The following is a 26,766-nucleotide window of genomic DNA, read 5'->3' as shown; positions in this document are numbered from 1 at the left end:
TTCTTCATGGTATGTCCTATTCACCCTACAGATGCATCTAACTCGAATTGGTCTGTCAATGGCCAGTGCAGTGCTTCTTGAACCATCTCCTGAACCTTTCTGTTTTGGTTAGCTCACAAAAGTGGTGGCCTTGCATGTCACCCAGTATATGGATTGAAGCAATATTCAAGATCCAGGGAAGACATATTCAAGGTCCCAGAGTTCTACCAAAGAACTATTCTCTCTTCTCTTTGTCGTGGAAATAAGAGGTGTAATCTCTTTTCTGTCTTTTAGTTTGGAAAGGCTGGCTCAGTTGACTCCCAGGCCACTTGACCCTAACACGACACTCTGTATATAGTTCCCACTTTTTGGAGCACATGAGACTTATCAAGGCCTCCAATGTACTTGGTATCTTCATTAGACCCCAAAGTAACATTATGGCATACAGTGGAATGGCATGCTGGCACACCCACACAGGCTAGTTCCTTCTAGATTGTTGCATGGGAGAGATTGAGAAAGTTAATTTATGCTGGAGCAAAACTCTTAAGGACACACTGATGCTCCTCTTAAGTACAGATAGACAGATATAGATAGATATGTATATATAGATATTGATATGTAAATATATGGACAGAGATATGTATATAGACACATATGCATACACATGTATATACATGTGTATATGCACATATGTATATATACATATGTATATGTGTATGTATATCTATGTGTATATGTTCATACACACACACATGATTAGTCATGGGACTTGAAGATAGGGCCTAGGTATTGTTCCTCAGCTTTTTGTTCAAGATTAGCAGTCTACTACCTTGAGCCACAGCTCCATTTCTGGCTTTCTGGTGGTTGATTGGAGATAAGTCTCCTGGACTTTCTTGCCCAGGCTGGCTTCAAACCATAATCCTCAGATTTCAGCCTCCTGAGTAGCTACAATTACAGGCATGAGCCACTGGCACCCAGCTCCTCATTGGATTTTGACTGTTTCTTTTTGTATATGTGCCCATCCTGGGGCTTGAACTTTAAGGCATGGGGAGTTTTCTCAAGGCTAGTGCTTCACCATTTGAGCCACAGTTCTATTTTCAACTTTTTGGTAGTTAATTGGAGATAAGAGTTTCATGAACTTTCCTGCCTGAGCTGGCTGGGAATTGTGGTCCTCAGAGCTCAGCCTCCAGAATAGCTAGAATTATAGAGGTGAGCCCTTGTGGCCTGGCTGTTCTTGACTATTCCTGGTTCTGATTTAATGGGATGGCCAGCTTGGTAGCTGAATATCATGTACCATATCCTAGCAAAGGTAACGCCTTGAGTACTAAGTACATTAATGCCAACTGGTAAGAGCTGAGCTGGTGAATTAAATGTGGATTTAATGGGAATCCCTATCCTTGAAATCTTTATATCTTTAAGGTGTTGCTGATTGATGTCTTCCATTCCTATCCCTTTACTACTGTGGTTGGAGGAGAAAGTAGTTCTAGAGATTTCTTTAGGTTTTCTTTTCCTACTTTATGCCTTACAAGTAACAAACTAACATAGGAGTTTAGTGTGCTGTTGCTCAAGTTAATTACCACCGGTTTCTGGTAAAGGGCTTCGGGAGTCATGATCCTTTTGAATGGTTTTTATACTGTTACAGGATCTCTCTTGGTGGGTGGGTACCTGAGAATCCCTTCTGCACTAATTCTCAATCTAACTACTGACTCAGATCCAAACACCGGGCAATGGATGGTGAAATTTGAATGAATAACTGTTCTCAGTCTCTCTTTATCCATCCTTACTTAATTTTGATTGCAAGTATTTAGCAATACTTTAGTTGGTCGTTCATCTATGTTGTCCTTGAAAACCCTTAAGTTCATTGCTTGGTGGAGATTGTTTTCTCTGGGTACTGTTCTAAGCTTTCTTTCATTATAATAATTGTGCCCTACTTATGACTGATGGTCAAGAGATCTAACTGTCCCTGTTTCTATCAGGGAGCTCATTCTGTGGTGACATGTACAACTATTGGCTCTCAGAATCCACCTCCACTTCCGGTCTGACCACCAAGCCAATGACAAAAGATGGAACAAAGCTTGGCTGTGCTAGACATGTGAATCGATACATGACAATACCCTAAGGATGAAGTGCTCTGCTAAAGCACTTAACATTCCTGTTTGATCCTTGGGAAATGGCACTAACCATGATGCCGATCGGATGATTTTCAGAAGCTTCAAGAAAGCAATGGCTTAGACTAAGTTAACTAGAAATGTCAGGACGAATACCAAAAGATTCACACAGAGCAAGACAAGAAAACCCAGTGGGTGATAATGTTCTGCCGTGGGCCCAGAGGTTTTTACTTATTGTAAAAATAAGGAATGTTTAGATGGGCTGGGAGGAGGGACAGGAACTGCAGCACCCACTGACAAGCTCACAGTAGCCCTTAAATATGGTTTTACTGGTCAATCTTTTTAAAGCTATTTTTTGTTTATAAAAAAAGTAGACATCTTAGGCAAGAAACACAACGATACAATGCCTATGTGCCTCTGATCATGTAAAATAATATTTATTGGAATTAATTCCAGGAAATGAAAGTAAGACAGATTTTTTTCTTTGTTGTTGTTTTCATTTTCTTTTCTTTTTGTCTTGTTCATCTGTCTTTGGAGGACAAGGAGGGGCACAAAAATGGAGGGACAAAGGGAGAACAAATGCAGCAGTGATACAAAACACTATGTTGAAATGAACTGTACACTTTGTGGGTAAGGACAGGAGGGAAAAACAGAGAACAAAGGAAGGAGTGACATTGCTGAAAAAGAAATGTACTCATGTGCTGATTGATGTAACTGTAACTGTAACCCCTCTGTACATCACCTTTACAATAACAATGAACAAATTTAAGTAAATATAATTTACTTATAATCCTAGCTACCCAGGACTAGCACCAAAAGAGAAAAAAGGAGAGAAAGGAGAAAGGAAGGAAGGAAGGAAGGAAGGAAGGAAGGAAGGAAGGAAGGAAGGAAGGAAGGAGGGAAGGGAGGGAGGGAGGGGAGGGGAGAGGAATGGGAGGAGAAAGAGAGAGAGAGAGAGAGAGAGAGAGAGAGAGAGAGAGAGAGAGAGAGAGAGAGAGAGAGAGAGAGAGAGAGAGAGGGAGGGAGGCATAATGCTCTATATGCACAAGGCCCTGGGGCAGATTGCCAATACTGAAAATAAACTCATGTTGCTCCCTCCTCGTTTCACCTTCAATTACAATTTCCATCTTCCAAATTAATGTTAATAATGTGTTCTTTATTCATAACCTTTTTCTACTCTTAACACATAGGAGCTTTTCTTTTTCTTATTTTTTTTCCAAAAACAGGATCGTATTTCACAGTTTGACACATTGTGCTTTACTCCCTTAATACATCATGAAAATTGCCCTAAGAGAACTCACATAAATCAACCTCATTCTTTATGACTATGAAGCATCCTGGAATGTTGAGACAGTATCCAGATTGAACAGCTCTCTTACTGCCATTCCTTCACCTAGTTTTCTGTTATGGTTTTATGAACAATGCTATAGTCCATAGGTTTCAATGTATGTCCTTAAGCAGTGGTTGAACACTTTATGCTGTTTAGGGAACTGGTATAAAATGTCCCACTATATGGTTTCTTGTGAGCCACTTCCTCCCTCTTCCATAATGCAGTCTCTGAAGGCTTGTTTTCATGGTTTGGAATCCTTAAATCACATTTCTCCAAATAAAACCACCCTTCCATCAGTGATGTGAGTCTTCTGTTAATTTTGTACATACTCCAAATACCTCAGCGTGCATTCTCAACTTTACCCAGGAGAGGCTAACATAATTTACCAAATTCATTTTTGCTTATCCATATTGTTCTTGTCTCTAAACAACCAAACCCTATACTTGGCAGCAATGAGCAAGATGCCATCTTCCCAGGATGCTCTTTGGTCTCCTGCCATTATACCCCAGTCATTCTTGCTTAACTTATTCTCTCACTTTCCCTCTTTCTCTCTTCTAGCAGTACTAGAGTTTGAACTCAGGGCCTACATTTGCTCAGTTTGTGCTCTTACTGATACATAAGCCATGGGTGTAATATCCCAGCCATTTTGGGAGGCCCTGGATTCCCCCTCCCCCCCAGCAATAGTTACCAGCACTCAGTGAACCCATTACAGTGGGAATCACAAGAAGTCAAATAAGGAAAAGTTTATTGCAAAGAGAAAGTAAAGGCCACTCAAGGCAAGCAGCAGGACAAAGGGGCCAGAAACTGTAGTACCCTGGCAGGTTTAGCTGACAAATTGATCTTGCTTTCCTGAAAATGTTTTACTTGCTCGACCATCTGTGAGTGGCTACGACCACCTGTGAGTGGTTCCATCCTTGTAGTTCTTAACTGTGGGCATCGTCAGGTGGTGTCATACGGTGACTACCACCTGCATGTGGTGTTTACCTGTAAAAACTCAGCCCCCCTGATGGTTGTGGCTGCTCTCAGCCCGAAGGTGAGGGTAGCCTCGGTGCTGCTATTAAACTGACTGCTGGCTCGATTACTCCTAGCTCGGTTCACTGAGTGCTGGTGACGCTATTGCTGGGGATTAAGGGCCCCCCAAAATGGCTGGGATATTACAGAAACTGGCTGTCCATATAGGCTGATCAGGTGATTATTTTTATTCCCTCTTCTCCAAGTCAGTCAGATTTTGTCCCTACATACACGCACACACACACATGCATGCACACATGCACTGATCCTCACTCAAGAGAGCTTTTGATTCTGTAATAAAGGGGGAGGGACTTATTATACTTAATCTATGGTGATCCAGTGTCAAAAATTTCTATGGGGATTGGTTTAAGTATCTGTCCTAGCTTTTGAACTCAGAACTTTCTATTTGCTAGGCAGGCATTCTATCACTTAAGCCACATCTAATTTTTTTTCATTAGCCTGTCTTTCTTTTTTTCTCTTTCTTTTCTCTTCCTTCCTTTCTTCCTTTTTTTCTTTTTTGTTGGCTATGGAGCTTGGACCCTGTCCCTGAGCTCCTCAGCTCAAGGCTACTGCCCTACCCCTTGAACCACAGTGCCACTTCCTTTTTTCTTCTTTTCTGATATAAGATCTCATTAACTTTTTTGACTGGGTTTGTCTTAAATCTCAACCCTTTTATCTCCAATTCCCAATTAATTGGGATTGCAGATATAAACAACCATTCCCAGGCCTAACATTTCCTTCTTACAATTGTCTGACAGGCCCCTCTGGTATAAGGTATGCTTTTTTTCCCCCATATTTTTGTTTAACTAAAATCTGTTTTATTTTTTTCCTAGTGGCCAGGTTCTATTTGCTCTTCCTAGAACCACTAGGCAAGTTAAAATTCTGCAGAATCTTACTGAAACTTATGAGGTAATTTCTTTTTACTTTATGTTCATGTTGGTTGTATTTTGTGTAGACACTGGGTGCTATGTCTCCTCTTACATTTATCTGGAGAGAACCTCTTTTTTTATTTTTCTTTTTTTGTCAGTTGTGGAACTTGAACTCAGGGCCTGAGCACTGCTCTTGAGCCTCTTTGTGTTCAAGGCTAGCATTGTACCACTTGAGCCACTGGGCCACTTTCAATTTTTGAGAGATTCATTGGAGAGAAGAGTCTCATGGGGACTTTTCTGCCTGGGCTGGCTTTGAACCATGATCTTCAGATCTCAGCCTCCCGAGTACCTAGTATTACAGGTCTGAGTTGCTGGAATCAGGAGAAAACTCCTCTTTCAAAGTTTTTCCTTCATTCTCACAGCCATAGCACTCTTCCTAGAATCCTTTGTGCTGTAATTTCCCAGCAGTAGAGAATGTCCAAACAAAGTTGCTGTAGTAGAAAGATTTTCCTAGAATTTTGCTCATAAAACAGTGAATCTGGAATATTCGTGGCTCATTCCTGTAATTCTAGCTAGATATGAGGTAGATATCTGAGAATTATGGCTCAAAGGCAGTCCAGGCAGGAAAAGGCCATGAGACTCTTACCTCCAATTTATCACCAAAAGGCCAGAAGTGGTAGAATGCCAGAACAGAAAAGTTAAAGGAAAGCACTTTGAGTTCAAGCCCTAAAACTAACATTAAAAAAAAAAAAAAGGAGGGCCGGGAGTTTGGCCTAGTGGTAGAGTGCTTGCCTAGCATGCACAAAGACCCGGGTTCAATCCCTTGGTACCACATACTTAGAAAAAGCCAGAAGTGGTGCTGAGGCTCAAGTGGTAGAGTTCTACCCTTGAGAAAAATTCAAGGACAGTGCTCAGCAGTCCTCAGGCCCTGAGCTTAAGCCCAGGACTGGCAAAAAAAAAAAAAAATGAGCCAGTGGCTAATGCCTGTAATCTTGTAATCCTAGCTACTCAGGAGGCTGAAATCTAAGGATCACAGTTCAAAGCCAGCCCGGGCCCTATAGACCCTGAGACTCTTATCTCCAATTAACCACTAGAAAACCAGAAATGGTGCTGTGGCTCAGGGGGTAGGGTGATAGCCTTGAGCTGAAGAGCTCAGGGACCGTGCTTTGTCCTAAGCCCCAAGACCTACCAAAAAACAAAACAAAACAAAAACCCACAAAACCTGAAACAATAACAACAATAAACAGCGGTAGATCTTAACTAAGGAACATCAAAACCACAAGGTAACAATGATTAAATTTTCCTTACCTGAAATCCATCACTATGTTGAGGTAGAACATTGTTAAGAATTAGAAAGTTACCATGATAGAAAACTAATGGATTTATGTTTGTTAGTCTCTCTGAGAAATAGAAAGCATTAGAGTACAAAGCAATAAAGAGAAGGTTTGCTAGGAATCAAGAGGAAGGATCTGGAAATGGAAGGGCCATGTTAAATCCCTTGTGCTAAGAACTCCTTAACTGGGAGAATACATCCACAGTGCAGTGAGGGCTGCAGCCCTCACCAGCCAATTCAGTGTACCACGCCTTGCCAGTGTTGACCACTGGAGGCGCCTGTTTTCTGTGCTCCTGGCAGCAGAAGAGCTGACTGGATCAATTTCTCATGATGTGAGTCTTTTATCTGAAAAGACAAACTCAGTGACCTGCTAGGCCACCATTTGTGGCCATCTTAGCAAGATAAGGAGGAAATACCACTAGAGAAAGCATCAGGGATTTCACATATTTCTTTTGCTACTTGGTCTATAATTTTAAACAAATTAGCTTAATTCTTCATCGGAACAATGAAAATAGCATCTGCCTGTCTGATAGCTAAGTGGTATTATAATGAAGAAAGGATATTAGTGAGAAAGTGCTTTTGAAAAGTACAGTAAAATCGCACAAATGTACATGTTATTGAAAGGCATTGCCCATAATTTAAAGGAAAGGGAATGCTGAATTGATAATATCAAACACGTGCAATTTTATTAAACAAAATCTATGTTTAATCAAGTCTCTTTCTAGACAAAATTTTATTTCCCCTTTAAACATCTAACATATGCATCCATAAATTCATTCATTCATTCATCACTCATTGTCTCATTCCAATACTCAAGTATCCTGTTTGTTGGAGATCTTTAACAGCTAGAGTTACACAGAATAGAAAGAACTCCCTGCAAATTGAAGTTACTAGTCTCACATATAAGGATGGGGACCAATCATATAAAAATGGCCTTTTTGTGTCTCTTTTACAGACAAATTTTATGGCTCTAGCTATAGATGAGAATGATGGGGAAAGCTCTGTTTTTATCCATTTTTTTGCAATTGTAGATTATTCTCTGGCAGCCAGTTACAGCTGAATTTATTAAACAGAAAAAAGAAGTCCACTTTTTTGTGAATGTGTCTGATGTCAGCAATGTGAAAGACCACTTGAATGCGAGCGGAATTCCATACAGGTAGGCACCGTGTATTATATGACAAATACCTATTTTGGATGCTTGTCATGCATCTGCCAAGAAAGTGGTATAATTACTTTCTGGAAAAAAATCAAGGATATGAGACATGGGGATAAGGTTAGCCACCAGATGTTCTGGTAATAAACCCAGTTCTGCAGTAAATGTGTTAACTACCAGCAGAAGTAATAATTACACGCCCAAGTCCTTGAGTCTCTTTCTGTCAATACTCTGCTCTAGAGCTGGATATTCTGGTGTATACCTAGCATGCAAATTGTCACTCATTATGGTAGGCTTCCCACTGTCTCTTCACAAAATATGCTAGACTAGGTGACAGGGTTGCTAGCTTTGTGAATTCTTCTTTCCCAGAGTCACTGAGTACTTCGGGAGGTCCAGAAGAGGTGCCAGATGCTCTGCAGAAAACCTGAGATGCATCCTGCTACAGCCACCTTCCCACTCGTGTGGCCTTGTGGGAATTATCCACCTCTCTGTGCATCACTTTTGTAAATTAGAGATGAAATAACACGCACTATGGGGATTAGGTGATTTTAGGTTTTCTGAGTGCATAAGGAGTGACTTCTGTTCAGGGTCCACACCCCCTTTTGTCTTGTCCACTGCCTTCTTACCCTACTTACCACCAGTGCTAGTATCCTCCAGCTGCCTTAACTCCTAAAGACCAATGCAGCCTCTGGATAATATGTGGAATAATTATAAATAACATATTATAGATGTTTACTTCTAGAAACTATGCCAACCCAATATACAATTGCATTACTTAACTCTTGTGTGTATGTGTATGTGGTGTGTGTGTGTGTGTGTGTGTGTGTGTGTGTGTGTGTGTGTATGCTGGTATCAGCTTCACTTTTTTTCACTCATAGCTGTCACTCACCCTGTCACTCTACCACTTGACCCTTCCCTCCAGCTTGGGGTTTTGCCAGTTAGCTAGACTTAGAGCCTCTTGGACCTGTGTGCAGGCTGGTTTTGAACCACTATCCTCCTGTTTTCAAGCTCCTAAGTAGCTAGGATTACCGGTGTAATGGCTTTGTATTTCTTTCTTTTTTCTTTTTGTTTGCCAGTCCTGGGCCTTGAACTCAGGGTCTGAGCACTGTCCTTGGCTAGAGCTCTACCACTTGAGTCACAGCACCACTTCCAGCTTTTTTCTTTGTATGTGGTACCAAGGAATCAAACCCAGGTCTTTATGTATGTGAGGCAAGCACTCTACCACTAGGCCAAACTCCCAGTCCTTGGATTTGCATTTCTTAATCCTTATCAAACCTTGTATGGTACTTGCCCCAATATGCTGGTGAAAAAGAAAATGTATTTTATAAAGAACTTCCTTAAAGCACACTGAAATGTAATGAAGCTAGAATTCTAACTCAAACCTGTCTGATACTTTGACTTTTGCCATTGGCCCCAATAAGGTGAAGAAACAGGTTCATTCTATCATTCATTTAAAATTGCTTATCTCAGGAGATGAGAATGTCTTTATTCAGTTGAAAGTTTGTTTTCCTGGTTAATAGCTTAAGTAAGATTCTTGTCCTATATCTTCTCCTTTTCTATAATTCTGTTTTATAAGAGATTTATCATCCTTGGTGCTGCAGAGCATAAGGCGTGGATTGATAAAAGGCAAGGGGAGGAAGCTTTCTCCTGAATCCTTAACTGGAAACAGAATAATTGCTCTGCATTAAAGCAAGGTTTTCATTCATCTCTGTGTTCATATAAAACATCCTGAATCATCACAAGGAATATAGATGTTAGTGGGGAAGGGTGAGGCTGGGTGGTCCAGGAACCATTCCTCATAGATGCTGCCTTCTCTTCAATGCCCACTTAGCTTCTCTGAAGGGGTTTATGAATTCAGCTTGTCACAGAGTGAGGTGGTGGAGTTTTACTTCAGATGTGTTAGGGACGATAACCCCGAGATCACCTATTGCATCTGCCATGTGCCATGTGGGGAAGTCAGTGGTTGGCTTGGAAACCAATCAGTCCTCTGTTTCATCACCTAGCATCATGGTGGAAGATGTAGAAGATGTTATACGACAGCAGACCTTCAACGACACACTTGGCCCCCGGACCTTCGTGTCATTCTATGAACGGTATCACTCACTAAGTGAAGTAAGTCTCTGCACTGGGATGCAAAGTGACTGTTTTCACTTAGCTCGTATGACCATTTTCCACCACTCAACATTACTCGAGAATCACGATTAGTGAAGGAGGATGGTTAGAAAGAAGAACCACACTTAGGTTGATGATAAGATGGCAGCTCATCCAGTGCTAGATCTCCTTCCTAGGATAAGTTGTGTCATAGTTGGTAAATAGCCTCTAAACTGTCTGTTTATGTTCAAGAGCACTTCAAACATCTAGAAGTCACATGGTAGGGAACACTAGAAGATAAAGAATAGGACCCTTTCCTTGAAACCGCCACTCAAAAAATGATCAGGTCAATTATTTGTGTCACCTTGGATCATTATCCTAACTTTACTCTTACTGAATTAAAACAGTATGTTCAGTAACATTCTATATACTACAAATAAGTGCATTCAATTCCCCCAATGGGACCCTCTTTAAAGTAACACAGTGATGATGATGGTGATGAGAATGTTTTAATCTTTAAGAACAGGTTGTGGGGCGAGGGTAGGGAGAGGGAAAGAGGGACCAAGACATGAGAAAGGGTATCAATGTTTGTGAAGTAATGCACCTTCTATCTGGTGAATATAATGTAACCTTTCTATTAATTACAATAAGATATATGAAAAAAAGAAAGTTTGCTAGGTTCCAGGGATTTTTTTCCTATAGCAACTCTAGTATGTTGCTGATATTTGATTGCCCTCAGGTTAGGATTTTACACAGTACGTGAATAATCATTTCCTTATACCTGTTAGGTGAAGAGTAAATTCCTCAAGAGACCTTTTTTTATATAATATGCTCTAAGTAATTAAAACATTTTGATGAATTCTATTCTTTCTTCGGGGAATGCTAATATGTTGCCTAATAATGGTGTATTTTTAAATTATCTTTGACTAGATACCAAGAAACTGTTAGAGACAACATCCATGCCTTTATGACACCTAGGACTTAGGAAACAACAATTTTATTTTTTGTTTATTTTTTCCCTTCAATAAATATTATATTTTATGATTAGAGGCATGGAGGCATTGAGCCTTTTGTTACTCCCCTAAGAGTATCCTCCTTTGGTTTTACTGTATGTCAATGCCTAAATTATATACTGTCTATCCGTCCATCTGTCTGTCTGTCTGTCTGTCTGTCTAGTGGATTACTAGGGTTTGAACTCCTGACCTGGGTGCTTGTCTGTCAGCTTTTTTTTTTTTTAACTCAAGGCTAGTACTCTCCCTTGAGTTCCATTTCTAGATTTTTTTTGATGGTTAATTAGAGATAAGAGTCTCACCGAGTTTCCTGCTTTGTCTGGCTCGGATCTGTGATTCTCAGATCTCAGCCCCCTGGATACGTAGGATTATAGTCCTAAACCTGAAATCACTAAGATTAATTTATTCAAAGAAAGAAAACATCCTATGTAAGGTAATGGACGTTGAGCAGATTTTCTTCTATAAGATTTTACAACTGAAACAGCCACAGGGAAGGATAAGATTAGAAGACATGACAGGAGCCTCACTGCAAAGAACCCCAAAGAACCCTCTCCTCCATTTTGTTGTTTCATTCTTACCTTAGTCCCAAAAGCAGTACTCTTTAGTAATATCTCATTCTCTCTCAACCTCTCTCCATTGCTCCCATCTTCTTATAGTTAATCTTTAAGAATATCTGATACTTTCCAGGAGTTAAACAAAAACAGTGTGTTTCTAGATGGTAAGATGTGCTTGGTTGAGTGATGGAAGCCTTAAAACCACAACTGCTGCTGGGCCTTGGTGGCTTATGCCTGTAATTCTAGCTACTCAGGAGGCTGAGATCTGAGGATCACAGTTGGAAGAGGGCCCAGGCAGAAAAGTCTGAACCTCTTATCTCCAATGAATCAGTAAGAAGCCAGAAGTGGTCCGATGGCTCAGGTAATAGAGCACTGACCTTGAGCAATAGCAAGTAGACTCTGCGTTCAAGTCTCATTATTAGCATCAAAACAAACAAGCACCTTTTTGCCTTCCTCACCCTTTTTATTCTACATAGCCATTCATCAACAACACTGTACAAGTTTGCTGTTAGAGAGGCTGAGTAGGTGTGATAGGCAAAATGTGATAGGCAAAAAAAAAAGAAAGAAAGAAAGAAAGAAAAAGAAAAAGAAAAATGTGATACTGCTATGTGAAATTTGGTAGAGAGAGGGGGAATGTCTTAAATAAAAATATATTAAAGTGTTTTTCCAAAGTGTATTTTTGTTGTTGGTCTTTTTTAAGTTACTTTTTCTTCCTATAGCCTCAAGAAAAAGTTGGATTGACATAGGTGGAAAATACAAATTATGGCCATATTTGCTTGATAGAGCTTCCTTAACAAAATGCCATATTATGTGTACTGTGGCTGAAACAATTATGTTTGCTGACCAAGGAATCTCCTTTCTCTGAGGAAGTTGTCTGTTTCCTTTGGCCAGGACCATCTTCTGCACTTCTTAGATGACTAATTTCTGGTTTCTATTTGGATAGATCTATTCTTGGATAGAAGATGTAATTGAACAGTACCCAAACATGCTTACAAAAATGCACATTGGATCCTCTTATGAGAAACACCCACTGTATGTTTTAAAGGTATGTGTGAGGACAGTCTTTGGCCTTTCACCTTAATTCTCCAACAAGGTTTGCTATCATTTGAATTTTATTTTCTTTGAGTTTTAGAAGTATTTGTATTTCAAGTATTCCTCAACCTTCATATGAGCTATTTAGAGCCATTCTTCTTTCATTTTTCCCTTCAATAATGAAGCGGTGGACTAAGAGTGGAATTCCCAGTTATAGCTGGGTTTGGTGGCTCCATGTCTATAATCCCAGCACTTGGAAGGCTGAAGTAGGAAGGCTGAAAGTTTGAAGCCAGTCCAAGATACATAGACTGCCTTGAAACACCAAAAAGAGGAGGAAGAGGAGCAGCAGCAGAGCTGAGGGTAGAATCAACCATGTTTATTTTGTATGATATTACACAGTCGTTTACCCTCCCCCCATGGGTGTGAACACCCATATTCTAAAATTAAGGAGAGAGTCTGGATTATTTTTCAAGTCCCATTTTATTTACATCACTACAACAGAGAAAGTGAGAGAGGCAGAGAAAGACAGCTAGAGACAGAGAGACACACAGAGAAGGTGCGAGAGATGGAGAGCAGTTGAAAGAGAATGAGATATTACTAGACAAAGACAGTACTGCTCTTGGAACTAAGGTAAGAATGAAATAATGAAATGTAGGAAAGGGTTCTTCAGGGTTCTTTGCAGTGGGGCTCATGCCCTGTCTTCCCCTGTGGCTGTTTTGGTTGCAAAATCTTACAGAAGAAAATCTGTTCAACATTTTTTACCTTGCTTTATTTCTTGAATAAATTGACCTTAGTAAAGGTAGTACGCATAGCAACTGGAAGAATTTTAGCCATGTTGATTGCTTGTCTGTTGCCATTTCTAATTTTGTAGCTCTGATTTCTATCACTCTCTCTCTTAAACAAAAAATATGATTTTGAAAGATGACATCACTGGAACAATACATTTGATTTAGTGATAGCATCTGCACATAATTATGATAGATGAGACTCTCCTATCTTATTTTTTTTACCAATCTGTGGGGTTGAATTGAGGGCCTGAACACTATCCTTAGGCTTTCTCAAGGCTAGAGCTCTACCACTTGAGCCTCAGCACCACTTCCAGCTTTTTCTATGTATGTGGAACCAAGGAATGGAATCCAGGTCTTTGTGCATGCTAGACAAGCACTCTTACCACTTGGCCAAACTCCCCACCCTTTCTCCTATCTTTCAATGATGGCAGAGTTCCTCACTATTGATGAATCATGGACAAGAATTTGTAGACTTAAGGCTGGCACATGAAATGTCCAATCCTCTTATGGGTGGGTTGAGCAACCAGATTAGATCTGTAGAATCATTGCATCCACCTGTGACATTTATTTCAGCCATGTTATGTGCACCACCTGGAATGTATGCATTGGAAAAGCATGGATATTAGATGTTGTAAGTTCTAATTTTGCTTGACAGAGGGTGTACACAGAACGTCTTTGGAGTCCCTCCATAACTGTCAAAACCAGAGCCAGTTGTTTGGAATAGGAAGGCAACTGATCTAAACAACTCAGCAGTTTCTTGACACTGAGTAGATCAAAGTATCCACGTCCTCTTTGCATTTTTGTCCCTGGTATGTGTCTGTCTACTCCCGGAATAATACTTACCCAACATTCACCCGTTTACCTGAAACAAATGATGTGTGCAGTTACACTTGAAGAACTTACTCTCTGCCTCTGCTTTTATACTGCCACCTGCAGCTGTGTGCTTAGGTAATTGTGGGGAGGGGTAACGAAGAGTTTTAAGTCAAGAGCACTGATTTCAAACCTTAGTCCTGACTCACACCAATAGTGTGATCTAAACCCGTGTCCCTTCAACTCATCAGCTTTTAAATTATCCTTGAGAATTCCCAAGCCAATATAGAGAACAAGATTTGTGCTATAAATTTGATAAAAAGAAGTAAATATAGGTACCATGAGAAGGAAAGTTATTATCCCAAGACTTACTATAATTGATGTGTTTTGGTTTTTATTTATTTAGGTTTCTGGAAAAGATCAAAAAGCCAAAAATGCTGTATGGATTGACTGTGGAATCCATGCCAGAGAATGGATCTCTCCTGCTTTCTGCTTGTGGTTTATAGGCTATGTAAGTACTTTTGAGCAAAACTTAAGGCAACAAATAATTAGAAATGAATCTATAAAGAAAGGAAGGAAGAAAGGAAGGAAGGAAAAAAGGAAGGAAGGAGGAAAAGAAGATTAGTTTTCTATTTTTGGTGGTACCACAAAAAATTCACATCTTAAGTTATTTGATAATGTTATTTCCACTGGTCCATGAAAATAAAATGTCTTCCCATTTGATTTTTTTCTTTTTTTATTGTAATTAATAGAAGGGTTACATGATATTTGCCAGCTAGATGGTGCATTAATTCCCATACATTGATAACCATTTCACATGTCTTGGTCCCCATTTCCCTCCCCCCCCCACCCCTCATCTTGTTTTCCCCCCTTCCCTATCCGATTTCAAATAACCAAATACAAATATATCCGATATATCAGGTAACAAAGTGAGATACTGTAACAATATGAGATAACCAAGGGACAGCAAAAGAGATGAGAGATAACATAGTACATTAAGAACAACAATCATTCATTATATGGCTTATGTTTCTATATCCTCGAGATCCTTTCATTTAGCGTCCTACTATATGGCCTTTTGTATCAAGATTTTGCTCTATTGCAAATCTCTGTTAGGAGAGCCCAAGATTTCAATGGGAAACCATTGAGCCTAAGTTCCTTTGAGTCTGGCTTGCTTCACTTAATATGATCTTTTCTAAGTCTTTCCATTTCCTAACAAATGGGGTGATGTCATTCTTTCTGACAGCAGCATAGAATTCCATTGTGTACAAATACCACATCTTGTTGATCCACTCATCAACTGAGGAACATCTAGGTTGGTTCCATATCTTTGCTATGGTAAATAGTGCTGCAATGAACATTGTTGTGCTGGTGGATTTAGTATGTCTTTGTTTCTGGATGATTGGGTAAATGCCAAGTAGTGGAATTGCTGGGTAATAGGGGAGCTCTATGTTTAGTCTTTTGAGGAATTGCCACACTGCTTTCCATAGTGGTTGAACGAGTTTGCACTCCCACCAACAGTGTAGTAGTGATCCCTCCTGGCCACATCCCCTCCAGCATCTGTTGTCATTCGTTTTCCTGATCCTGGCCATTCTAACTGGAGTTAGGTGGAATCTTAGACTTGTTTTGATTTGCATTTCTTTTATGACCAGAGATGTTGAGCATTTCTTCATGTGTCTATAGGCCATTTTTGTTTCTTCTTCAGAGAAGACTCTCTTTAAGTCTTTGGCCCATCTTTTAATGGGATGGTTGTTATTTTGGAGATTAGTTTTGGATTGATTCAATTTTTTGAGCTATTGATATATTTTAGATATGAGGCCTTTGTCTGTTGTTTGGTTGGTGAAGATCTTCTCCCACTCTGTAGGCTTCCTAATTAGTTTACTAGCTATGTCCTTTGCCATACAAAAGCTCTGCAGTTTAATGCAGTCCCACTTATCCAGCCTTTCTCTGATTTGTTGTGATTCTTGGTCCTTATTAAGAAAGTTTTAACCTGTGCCAAGGAGGCCTAGTGTATCTCCTATTCCTTCTTGTAAAGTTTTCAGAGTGTCAGCTTTTACCTCCAGGTCTTTGATTCATTTGGAGTTAATTCTAGTAGAAGGTGACAAAGAAGGATCCAACTTTAGTTTTCTGCATGTGCTTAACCAGTTCTGCCAGCACCACTTGTTGAAGAGGCTATCTTTCTTCCATTCTATTTTTTTGGCTCCCTTGTCAAAGATTAGGTGGCCATAGGTCTGTGGTTTAATATCTGGGTCTTTAGTTCTATTCCATTGGTCTTCAGGCCTGTTCTTGTGCCAGTACCAAGCTGTTTTGATAATTATAGCTCTGTAATAGAGTCTAAAGTTTGGTATTGAAATTCCTCCTGTGCTGTTCTTTCTGCTAAGAAGTGTTTTTGCTATACGGGGTCTTTTATTATTCCATATGAAATTTTGGATTGCCTCTTCTATTTCTTTAAAGAATGACATTGGGATATTGATGGGTATTGCGTTGAATTTGTAGATAGCCCTTGGCAAGATTGTCATTTTCACGATATTGATTCTTCCAATCCAGGAGTATAGGAAGTTTTTCCATTTCCTCAGTTCTGCTTTAATTTCCTTTTTCAGGGTTTTAAAGTTTTCATCAAAAAGGTCCTTTACATTTTTACTTAAGCTAATTCCTAGGTACTTTATTTTCTTTGAGGCTTTGCAAAAGGAGTTGCTTTCCTGATTGTTGCCTCATTCCTCTCACTGTTGGCATAGAGGAAGGCAGTTGATTTTTGAGGGTTAATTTTATACCCTGATAACCTTCCAAAGTTTTGAATCAGCTCAAGGAGCTTGGGAGTAGAGTCTATAGGATTCTTTAAATACAGAATCATGTCATCTGCAAAGAGGGAAAGTTTTACTTCCTCTTTCCCTATTTGGATCCCCTTTATGCTTGCTTCTTGCCTTATCGCACTGGCTAGGAATTCTGGTACTATGTTAAAAAGGAGTGGAGAGTGTGGGCATCCTTGTCTCGTTCCTGATTTTAGAGGGAATGGCTTTAGCTTTTCGCCGTTAAGTATAATACTAGCTGTGGGTTTGTCATATACAGCCTTTATTATATTGAGGAATGTTCCATGGATTCCTAGTTTCTCCAGAGCTTTTAACATAAAGAGGTGTTGGAGCTTGTCAAATGCCTTTTCTGCATCTATTGAGACAATCAGGTGACTTTTGTCCCTGCTCCTGTTGATGTGTTGAATTATATTAATTGATTCGCATATGTTGAATCAGCTTTGCCTCCCTGTGATGAAACCTGTTTGATCATAGTGTATATTTTTTTGATGAGTTGTTGTAGATGGTTGGCCAGTATTTTGTTGAGAAGTTTTTTTTTGGTGTAAATAAACTTTATGACTTGTGGGATGGGTTTTTGGGGATAGGGAAAGAGAACAGGAGGGAATGGGTTTGTTGAGAAGTTTTGCATCGATGTTCATCAAAGAAATAGGTCTATAGTTCTCTTTCTTTGATGAATCTCTGTCTGGTTTGGGGATGAGGGTTATACTGGCTTCATAGAATGAGTTTGGTAAGGAACCTTCATTTTCAATTTCGTTGAAGAGGTTGAGGAGTATTGGTGTGAGCTCTGCTTTGAAGACCTTATAGAATTCAGCTGTGCATCCATCTGGCCCTGGGCTTTTCTTAGGTGGAAGTTCTCTCACTACCATTTTTATTTCAGTGCTTGAAATAGGCCTGTTTAGTTGGGTTAGTTCTTCTTGGTTCAGTGTGGGTGTCTTTCCATTTGAAAAAAAAGAAATGGATCCACTAATCAAAATGTATTCATGTTGCCACTAATGAAACTATTGTCTAATTAAGTGTGAAGATTAAGCAGATTTTTTCATATATTTTTATTGTAATTAATAGACGGGTTACATTATATTCACCAGATAGAAGATGCATTACTTCACAAAACAAGCTTTCTCATGTCTTGGTTCCCATTTCCCTCCCCCAACCTGATTAAGCAGATTTAAACATTAGTTAATACAGATTACTGAAAAGGGAGCTGAAAAACAGATTTTTGTTTCCTTAAAGCTTTAGCAAACAATTTATTTGGTTTTATACAGGAAAATTAAAAGTGTATGGCCCTGTTTTCTGCCCTCCTTAAAACTGTACCATATTGAAAAGCACTTACACTGTTTAGTAGCAGAATGTCCTAAATTCAGCCCTTTTAAGAAGTATCTACTTGAAAGTTTTACCTGCAAATTGAGAGATGCCAAGTGTGCTGTTGGCTCACACCTGTAACCCTAGCTACTCGGGAGGCTGAGATCGGAGGATCTTGGTTCAAGTCCAGCCCAGGCACAAAAGTCAGTAAGACTCTTATCTCCAAATAACCACCAGGAAACTCAAAATGGCACTGTGGCTCAAGGAGTAGATCTCTGGCCTTGAGCTGAAGAGCTCAAGGACAGCTCTCAGGCCCAGAGTTCACGCCCCATGACCAACAATACATTTTTAAAAACTATGTTTAGAAGGACTTCTAATGAAATATTATTAAACATACTTGGCTTAACTCCTAGGTAACTAACTTCTATGAAAAAGAAAGGATGTACACCAATATCCTGAGGTATGTGGACTTCTACATAATGCCAGTGATCAATGTGGATGGCTATGACTACACATGGAAAAAGGTAGGCGAAGGCCAGGAAAACAAGACAATGCGCTTATGGAGATGTTTTTTGTCAAGATCCTGACAAAATGGTTTTCTGAAAAAAATTTATCTATTACTGCATATTTCAGACATATGTAAAAAGTAGATATTATGTAGTAACATCCCATGCACCCACATAGACTAAATGATAATCAAATGGTATTCGTGTGCTCTCCATCAGGGTGACAAAATACCTGAAGTAAAAATCTTGCCAAGAAGAAAGGTTTATGGTGGGAGTGTATAGTGTGTAAAGACGCTCATCTCAGCCTGGTTCTAGAGGCTCACACCTGTGATCCCAGCTACTCAGAAGGCTTAAATCTGAGAATCACGGATCAAAGCCAGCCCAGGTAGAAAGTCCATGAGACTCTGCTCCAATTAACCATCAAAAAAGTGGAAGTGGAGCTGTGGCTTGGAGTGGTTGAGTACTAGTCTAGAGCTCAGGGACAGTGCCCAGGCCCTGGGTTCAAGCCCCATGATGAATGAAAAAAAAAAGATATTTAGCCCATGGAAGGGCTGGGAAGCTACCAATGAGAAAGAGGGAATGGACAGGGTTCCAATAGGCCCCCTTCAGGGAATGAGCAAAATGACAAAGTTTCTTTTCACTAGACCTCACTGAGCAGAACCAGCAGCACCCCAGACTGGTGACCAAGCCAGTGTCCCATGGGTTTCTTGGGGATATTTAAGAGCCGAACCAGAATATATGTCATGGCCAGTCTTATCTCATTTGTACCTGCAAACCACTTGTCCATACCCATAGTATTTTGAAGTGTCTGCCATACCCAGACATCATATCACCAATTCATTGCTACAAATATTTCAGGATACATCTTTAAAAAAATAAATGGACTCTTGAGAAAAAATAAATACAACACACACAAATTTCTCATACTTCTGAGTTCCAATACAAAGCTATTTTATATTCTTGAAGGAGCTCCAAATGAGCCTATAAGTAAAATTAATTAAAAAAAAAAAACAAGACCAGTTAAGGTGGCAAATAAACAGCCTACTGGAAGGAACCAGTGACAATTTTTTTACTTGCATAGATTAAAATCCATCAAATATTGCCAATTTGGTTCACCAAAAAATAGTCTGAGCAAATGTGAATGTGGCCTGGGTATTATGGGGGATGGGATGTGTGAAAGAAACATCACAGATAGCACATCTGTACACAGGGTTGAGGGGAGGGCTAACGAACAGAGACTCAACCTGGCTTCTTGGACTTTCAAAGGTAGAGCCTTTTCTGAGCTGCAGACATGGCCACCTGGCTCATCTGTTCCTGTCTTGCTCATTTAGAATCGAATGTGGAGAAAGAACCGATCTTTACACAAGAACAATCCTTGTGTCGGAACAGACTTGAATAGGAATTTTGCTTCCAAGCACTGGTGTGGTAGGTTGTTTGCTTCATTTCTAGCAATGCCTTTGAGTTCAAAAGCTGGGAAAAGTCTGCAAATTCCAACTAACTACAGGGAAACCTATCTGAATGTGGACATAATACAAATATACTGCGGATAAACACAATGCCACAAAAGTTGGGTGAAGTGGAAAAATCACTAATCTCTTCTCCGTATTCTTTTTTTTTTTTCTTTTTTGCCAGTCCTGGGGCTTGAACTCAAGGCTTGGGCACTGTCCTCAGACACTTTTTGCTCAAGGCTAGCACCCTGCAACTTGAGCCACAGCACCACTCTGGCTTTCTCTGTGTATATGGTTCTAGGGAATTGAACTCAGAGCTTTATGCATGCTAGGCAAGTGCTACTGCTAGGCCACACTCCCGGACGATCCCCCCTTATTCTTTCTTACTCATCTTTAAAGTGAGGAAGTTGGATCTGTTATTCAAGGTCCTTTCTAGTTTCAAAAGTCAGAAGTTCTATAAGGGTATGACTTAATGAATAAACATTCCTCATTAGAATATGAGAGGCCCAGTATAAGAGAGGACTGCCTGCTTCCGTTCATACACGTCCGTCCGTACCTCTGTAGTGTTTGAAAACTTCTTTTCTTGCATCATCGTTCATCTTTTTTTTTGTAATACATGGCTTGGGTGAGATAGGAGTTGTAGGCTTCACACTAATGAATTAGAGACAGAGGGAAACATTTTAGAAGTCAAGCTACCATCTGAAGTGAAGCATACTATAGTCTCTCAAGTGAATGAGTAAACATTACTTTGGCAAGAACCTTAAGGTCCAATTTTATGTACTGACTCATGCTAGCAGGTGTAGAGTGGCAAACAGGTTTAGAGGGGCAGACTTAATATTGCTAACCAGTGATTCTCTCTTGGGGACTGCCTCCACTGGAGGATCTTCTTTTGTGACTATACTGATCAGCAATGTTTAAACTGCTTATATATCCAAGTTGATGATGCCTAAAGAAAATAGGATTCATTTTATTCCCTCATATAATCAGAAGTTTGGAAGCAGGGCGACATCTCTGGGACTCTCTTGGATGCTTTTTCGATGTTGCAAGCTGGGGCTGCCTCCAGGCACAAGGAAGACAGGACTGGCATGATTGTTAGTGGATCTGTAGCTTCAAAAGAAACAAACACTTGCTGAACCACAGAAACATGCTCTTTACCAAGTTCCCCTATACCGTTCATCTAGATGTTTTAGCTATCTTTTTAAAGCATTACTTGAAGCTACTCTATAGACAGTAGGAGAATACATTGTCAGGGAAGCCACAAATTACCATACAATGCATGATCCCTTATGACCCCATGTGGCTGGGTTTGTTAGTTTATTTGTTTGTTAGTTTTTTGTGGGTCATGGGTCCTGAGCTCTTTAGCTCAAGGGTACTGCCCTACCCCTGGGCCTGGGCATTGTCCCTGAGCTCTTCAGCACCAGGCTACTGCCCTACCCTTGAGCCAAGCCCCACTTCCTATTTTCTAGTGGTTAATTGAAAATAAGAGTCTCAGGTTCTTTTGTTCTTGGGCTGACTTTGAACCTTGATCCGCAGATCTCAGCTTTCTGAGAAGCTAGGATTATAGGCGTGAGTCACTGTCCAGCTTGTTGCTGTGTTTTGTTGTTGTTGTTGTGCAGATCCTGGGGCTTGAACTCATGACCTGGGAGCTGAGTTTTTTTTATCTTCTTTGAACTTTTTTTTTTGCTTGAAGTTAGTCCTCTATCACTTGAGCCATAGTTTCACTTCAGGAGTCCTTCTGCCAGTCCTATGGCTTAAACCTAGGGCCTGAGCACTGTCTTTCAGTATTCTCAAAGCTAGCCCTCCACTACTGAGCCACAATGCCATTTCCAGCTTTTTCTGTGTATGTAGTATGGTGAAATTGAACCTAGGGTTTCGTGCGTGCTAGGTAAGCACTGTACCATTAGGCTATGCTTCCAGCCAACTTCTGGAGTTTTTGATAGTTAATTGAAGAGTCTCACAGACTTTCCTGCCCAGGCTGGCTTCAAACCTCAATCCTCAGCTCTCATCCTCCTGAGTAGTTAGGATTACAGGCATGAGTCACTGGTGCCCGGCCTAACCCCATGTTCTTAATTCCATCACAGAGAAAGGAGCATCAAGTTTCTCATGCTCTGAAACCTACTGTGGGCTTTACCCTGAGTCTGAACCAGAAGTAAGGGCAGTGGCTGATTTCTTGAGAAGAAATATCAATCACATTAAAGCTTACATCACCATGCATTCGTACTCCCAGCATATACTGTTCCCCTATTCCTATAACAGCAGCAAAAGCAAAGATCACGAGGAACTGGTAAGTATAACTTATTTTTCTCCTTACTGCTTCAGACATTAAATAATACTTATGTGAAGAATAGAAACAAAATCTTTGCCTGGTGCTGGTGGCTCATACCTGTAATCCTAGCTACTCAGGAAGCTGAGATCTGAGGATTATTGTTCAAAGCCAGCCTGGGCATGAAAGTCCATGAGACTCTTATCCCCAATTAACTAACAGAAAACCAGACGTGGCACTGTGGCTCTGTTATGCCCAAGTCTCAAGACGACCACCAAGACATCATCGAGAGTCAGATGTTCCGAAATGCAAAAGCAAGGCTTTATTCAGGCAGGCTAGCTCCTAGCCTCTGTCCTACACTCCCCGTACAGCGGGAGCCTAGGAGGAAGCCCTGAACAGCTGTTCTACAGGGCTTTTAAAGACAAAGGCTATAGATTTACATTAACACAGCAATTCAGCAATTAGTTGGAGTGAGATAAGGTAGGGGTTAGGGAGAGTTCAAGGCAGTGGGTGCTAACAAACAGCTGTTTTCAAAGACTATAGATTAGGGACAGTTCAAGGCAGTGGGTGCTGAGGGAGATTCCCATGCTGGTAGAGTCCTAATTAGCTGTCTGAGGGTAGTTTTATGGTATGGTTCTAGAAAACAAATGCCATCCTCTGAATTTACACGAGTTCTGGTTAATTTTAACACAGACAAGTCAGTTCCTGGGACTTAATGGCACCACAACTCTGTTTCTTTAATTTATGTGCACTTTTGGGTCACTCACAGTTTACATAAACAACAAGATGGTTGCTGCTTCAGAATGGGGGCACTTTTTTTAGCTCATCAGCTCAAGTGGTTGAGCTCTAGTATTGATCTGAAGAGCTCAGAGACAGAACCCGACCCAAGTTCATGCCCCATGACCAAACAAACAAACAAACAAAAACCCAAAGCCTGTGTGTGTGTGTGCAAGTGCACACACATTCATGTGTGTGTATTGGGGGAATCATCTTTAGAAGACAAATAAATGTTTTACATCAAACTCCATAGAAAGAAATTGGCCTCATCCTGAGATATCAACTTCATTCCAAGTAGATGGTGTGTGTGTGTGTGTGTGTGTGTGTGTGTGTGTGTGTGTGTGTGTGTGTGTGTGTGTGTAAACATAATGTCCAATACAGGAAAGTCTGAGAGGACCTGCATGAGCTACTCTTTGGTTCCAGATGCTTTATATTTAGGTTCATTGTAAAGGATGAAGTAACATTTGATGGATTGTAGCTATGTTTAATCAAGTTTCCATCCCAGATCTTCCCATGGGGTATAGTAGCCGATTCTCATTGCTTACCCCAAACCCAAGCTCTCTTAACAAAATAAATGTAACCACATTAAGGATGACAATAAAGTAATATTAGTGATGATATTATATAAGATTATTTCGCATTTTTGAAAATAGTCTATTTAGAACATAAAATATACTTGATACTTAAGAATCATTTTCCTTCTCAAAGGAAATGATGGTATTATCTTTGAAGAAATGAAAGTGTGTTATCATAATTTGGAAGTAAGATTAGTCTGGTTTTGTCTTAATTTTGGATTGCTATCAGTGCAAGTGAGAGTTGTTAGGTGTAAAATGCAATTCAGCAGCTATTCAAAGAAGCATTCACTAAGATCCTTTAGAATAATTCCATGTAATTAGAATCTGAGCCATAGGCAAATTTCATAGTTAGCTGGCTTTCAGGCGGCTTATGGTCAGTACTAAAGAAGTCTACTGCACAGGTGTCAGAATTCACCCCATTGCTGACTGGAGGGCCTTTAACTCACTCTGATGGAAATGCTGAGATAAATGAAGGAATAAAATGGCTCTTGCCATTGAGGATTTTATAGTCTGTTAAAGTGTGCTGTACTAAAAGAAGCAAGAATAAAGAGGTACTATTGTCATGGCCTATGGAAGAGGACTTCCATAGGTTGTGGAGGACCTTCTATTCAGAGGAGATGGCCTTTCCCCATAGGAAGAATGGTTACGGACTACGAGTATGTGGAGTGGAGAGTGACACCACAGGATATAGAGAAGGTCAGTTTAGGAAGAGATTCTGAATGTCAAAAATGTACCTTAAAAAATTTATGAGTGGCCGGGCACGGTGGCTCACACCTGTAATCCTAGCTACTCAGGAGGCTGAGATCTGAGAATAGCAGTTCAAAGCCATCCCCAGCACTAAAAACCATGAGACTCTTATCTCCAATTAATCACAAGAAAATGGGAAGTGGGGCTGTGGCTCTAGGGCAAGCCCTATGACACATACAAAAAAAATTACAAGGGTCTGGATGTTTGGCTTGGTGGTAGAGTGCTGGTCTAGCATGCATGAAGACCTGGATTCGATTCCGGGGTACCATATACATAGAAAATGCTGGAAGTGGTGCTATTCGTCAAGTGGTAGATCTCCAGCCTTGAGAAAAGCCCAAAGACAATGTTCAGGCTCTGAGGTCAAGCCCCGGGACTGGAAAAAAAAAATTGAGCTAGGCACTGGTGGATCATGTCTATGGTCCTAGCTACTCAGGAGTGATCTGAAGATCACTGATCAGAACTAGCCCAGGCAAGAAAAGTGATGCGATTTTTATCCCAATTAACCACCAGAAAACACTAAGTGTAGCTGCGGCTCAAAGTGGTAGAGCACTAGTCTTAACTAGAAAAAGCTCAGGGACAGTGCTCAGGCCCTGAGTTAAAGCCCCATGACTGATGGCAAAAGAAAAAATCTGTGCAGGGTTCTGTGGTTCATGCCTGTAATCCTAGCTCTTCAGGAGGCTAAGGATCAAAGTTCAAAGCCAGCCTGGGCACTAAAGACCAGGAGACTCTTATCTCCAATTAATCCCTAGAAAACAGAAGTGGGGCTGTAGCTCCAGTGGTAGGGCCCTAGTCTCGAGCTGAAAAGCTCAGGGATAGTGCCCAGGCCCAGAGTTCAATCCCCATGACCCACACACAAAAGAAAAAAAAACAGATAGAGAGAGGGAGAGAGAGAGAGAGAGAGAGAGAGAGAGAGAGAGAGAGAGAGAGAGAGAGAGAGAGAGAGAGAGAGAGAGAGAGAGAGAGAGAGAGAGAGAGAGACTGTGCTGTTCTTCAGGACCCAGGCACTGTCCCCAAGTATTTTTCCTCAAGGCATGCACATTACCAGTTGAGCCATAGCTCTGCTGGGGTTGGCCTCAAGCAATGATTCTCAGATACCAGCTTCCTGAGTAGTGAGGATTGCAGGCATGAGCCACTGGTGCACAGCTCAAAATATACGTTTTGAACAACAAAAAGGGACACAAAATAATATCCACTGCCTATTATTTGGATGGTCTTCTGGCTTTTTTGGAAAGCTGAGAGTGAATATTGTACGTCCAGAAAAGATCTTAAGTGGAAATTTCTAAGAACCAAACGCATTCTAGCAGTGAGCTTAGTTATCATGCTGCTTCATACTTGAAGGCTGCTTCATACTTGGGGCTGTCATCTTGAGGAACTGGTAGACAATTTACAAATGCAGAAAAAAGAGTGGGAGATGGCTCAAGAGCTGAAATGCTCAACTAATATTCATAAGCCCCTAGATTCACCTAGTATCATGAGATAGACAGACAGACAGACAGACAGACAGGCAAATGATAGGATAAGTGAGTCACAAATAAATGCGTGTATTCTTTAGAGATGCTGAATTGAAAGTTTGGCCTAGAATACAATAATTTAAACCTTTTAAATAGTTACATATTTATGTAGTGAGTGAATTCCTGAAGATCTATTGAGAATTTAGATGCAAAATAGCTAAAATGTTCAAAGCATAGTGAGAGTTCCTCATCACCAAATTGTGGTGTGCCATAAAGTGAAAAAGTTGTAAAGTTAACATAGTCTTCTTAATTTACTTTTTGGATGAATCCAGATTTTTCATATATATAGATTAATGGAATTAATATGATTGTGTTTTTAGAAATTTCTACTTCAGTTCCAATAATGTACACTAACCAAAATTTCACATGCTATTGCTTCCAGTCTCTAGTGGCCAGGGAAGCAGCTCGTGCTATTGAGTCTGTTAATAAAAACATCAAGTATACGCATGGCAGGGGTGCTGAGACTTTATGTGAGTATTTTTTTCTTTCCTCTTTCTTCTCTCTGCTTTCTTCTTCTCCTTTTCTTGGTCTTCATTTTCTTCATCTCTTCCTCCTATGCTGGCTTTGAATGGCAATCAACAATCCTCAGATCTCAACCTCCTGAGTAGCTAGACTATAGGCATGAGGCACTGGCTCCCAATTATTTGTGAACAGAGTCACAGGTAAAACAATTGCCTTATAAAAATCAGAAACACAAAGCATAATAGCTGTGACAGTTCTGAAAAAAATAGCTGTACTAACGAATATTATATACTAAAAGAAAGT

General features: G+C 40.3%; 1 protein-coding gene across 1 annotated transcript in view; it reads left to right on the top strand.

Annotated features, from left to right (window-relative positions):
• The window catches only part of Cpb2 (carboxypeptidase B2), a 36,933-nt gene that overhangs the window by 6,177 nt on the left and 3,990 nt on the right, over window positions 1-26,766 (top strand). Inside the window, exons 2-10 of the mRNA XM_090342124.1 lie at window positions 5,262-5,337; window positions 7,662-7,786; window positions 9,787-9,895; window positions 12,382-12,483; window positions 14,475-14,579; window positions 18,588-18,698; window positions 20,012-20,105; window positions 22,210-22,412; window positions 26,384-26,471. Of these exons, the coding sequence (XP_090198250.1) occupies window positions 5,262-5,337; window positions 7,662-7,786; window positions 9,787-9,895; window positions 12,382-12,483; window positions 14,475-14,579; window positions 18,588-18,698; window positions 20,012-20,105; window positions 22,210-22,412; window positions 26,384-26,471 (1,013 nt within the window). The remainder of the gene's footprint in view (window positions 1-5,261; window positions 5,338-7,661; window positions 7,787-9,786; window positions 9,896-12,381; window positions 12,484-14,474; window positions 14,580-18,587; window positions 18,699-20,011; window positions 20,106-22,209; window positions 22,413-26,383; window positions 26,472-26,766) is intronic.

This window comes from Megascapheus bottae, chromosome 11 (assembly GCF_031878675.1).
Source record: "Megascapheus bottae isolate mThoBot1 chromosome 11, mThoBot2.hap1, whole genome shotgun sequence".
Lineage (NCBI taxonomy): Eukaryota > Metazoa > Chordata > Mammalia > Rodentia > Geomyidae > Megascapheus > Megascapheus bottae.
Note: the sequence above shows the minus strand (reverse complement) of the source record. Positions and strands in the feature narration are given on the sequence as shown.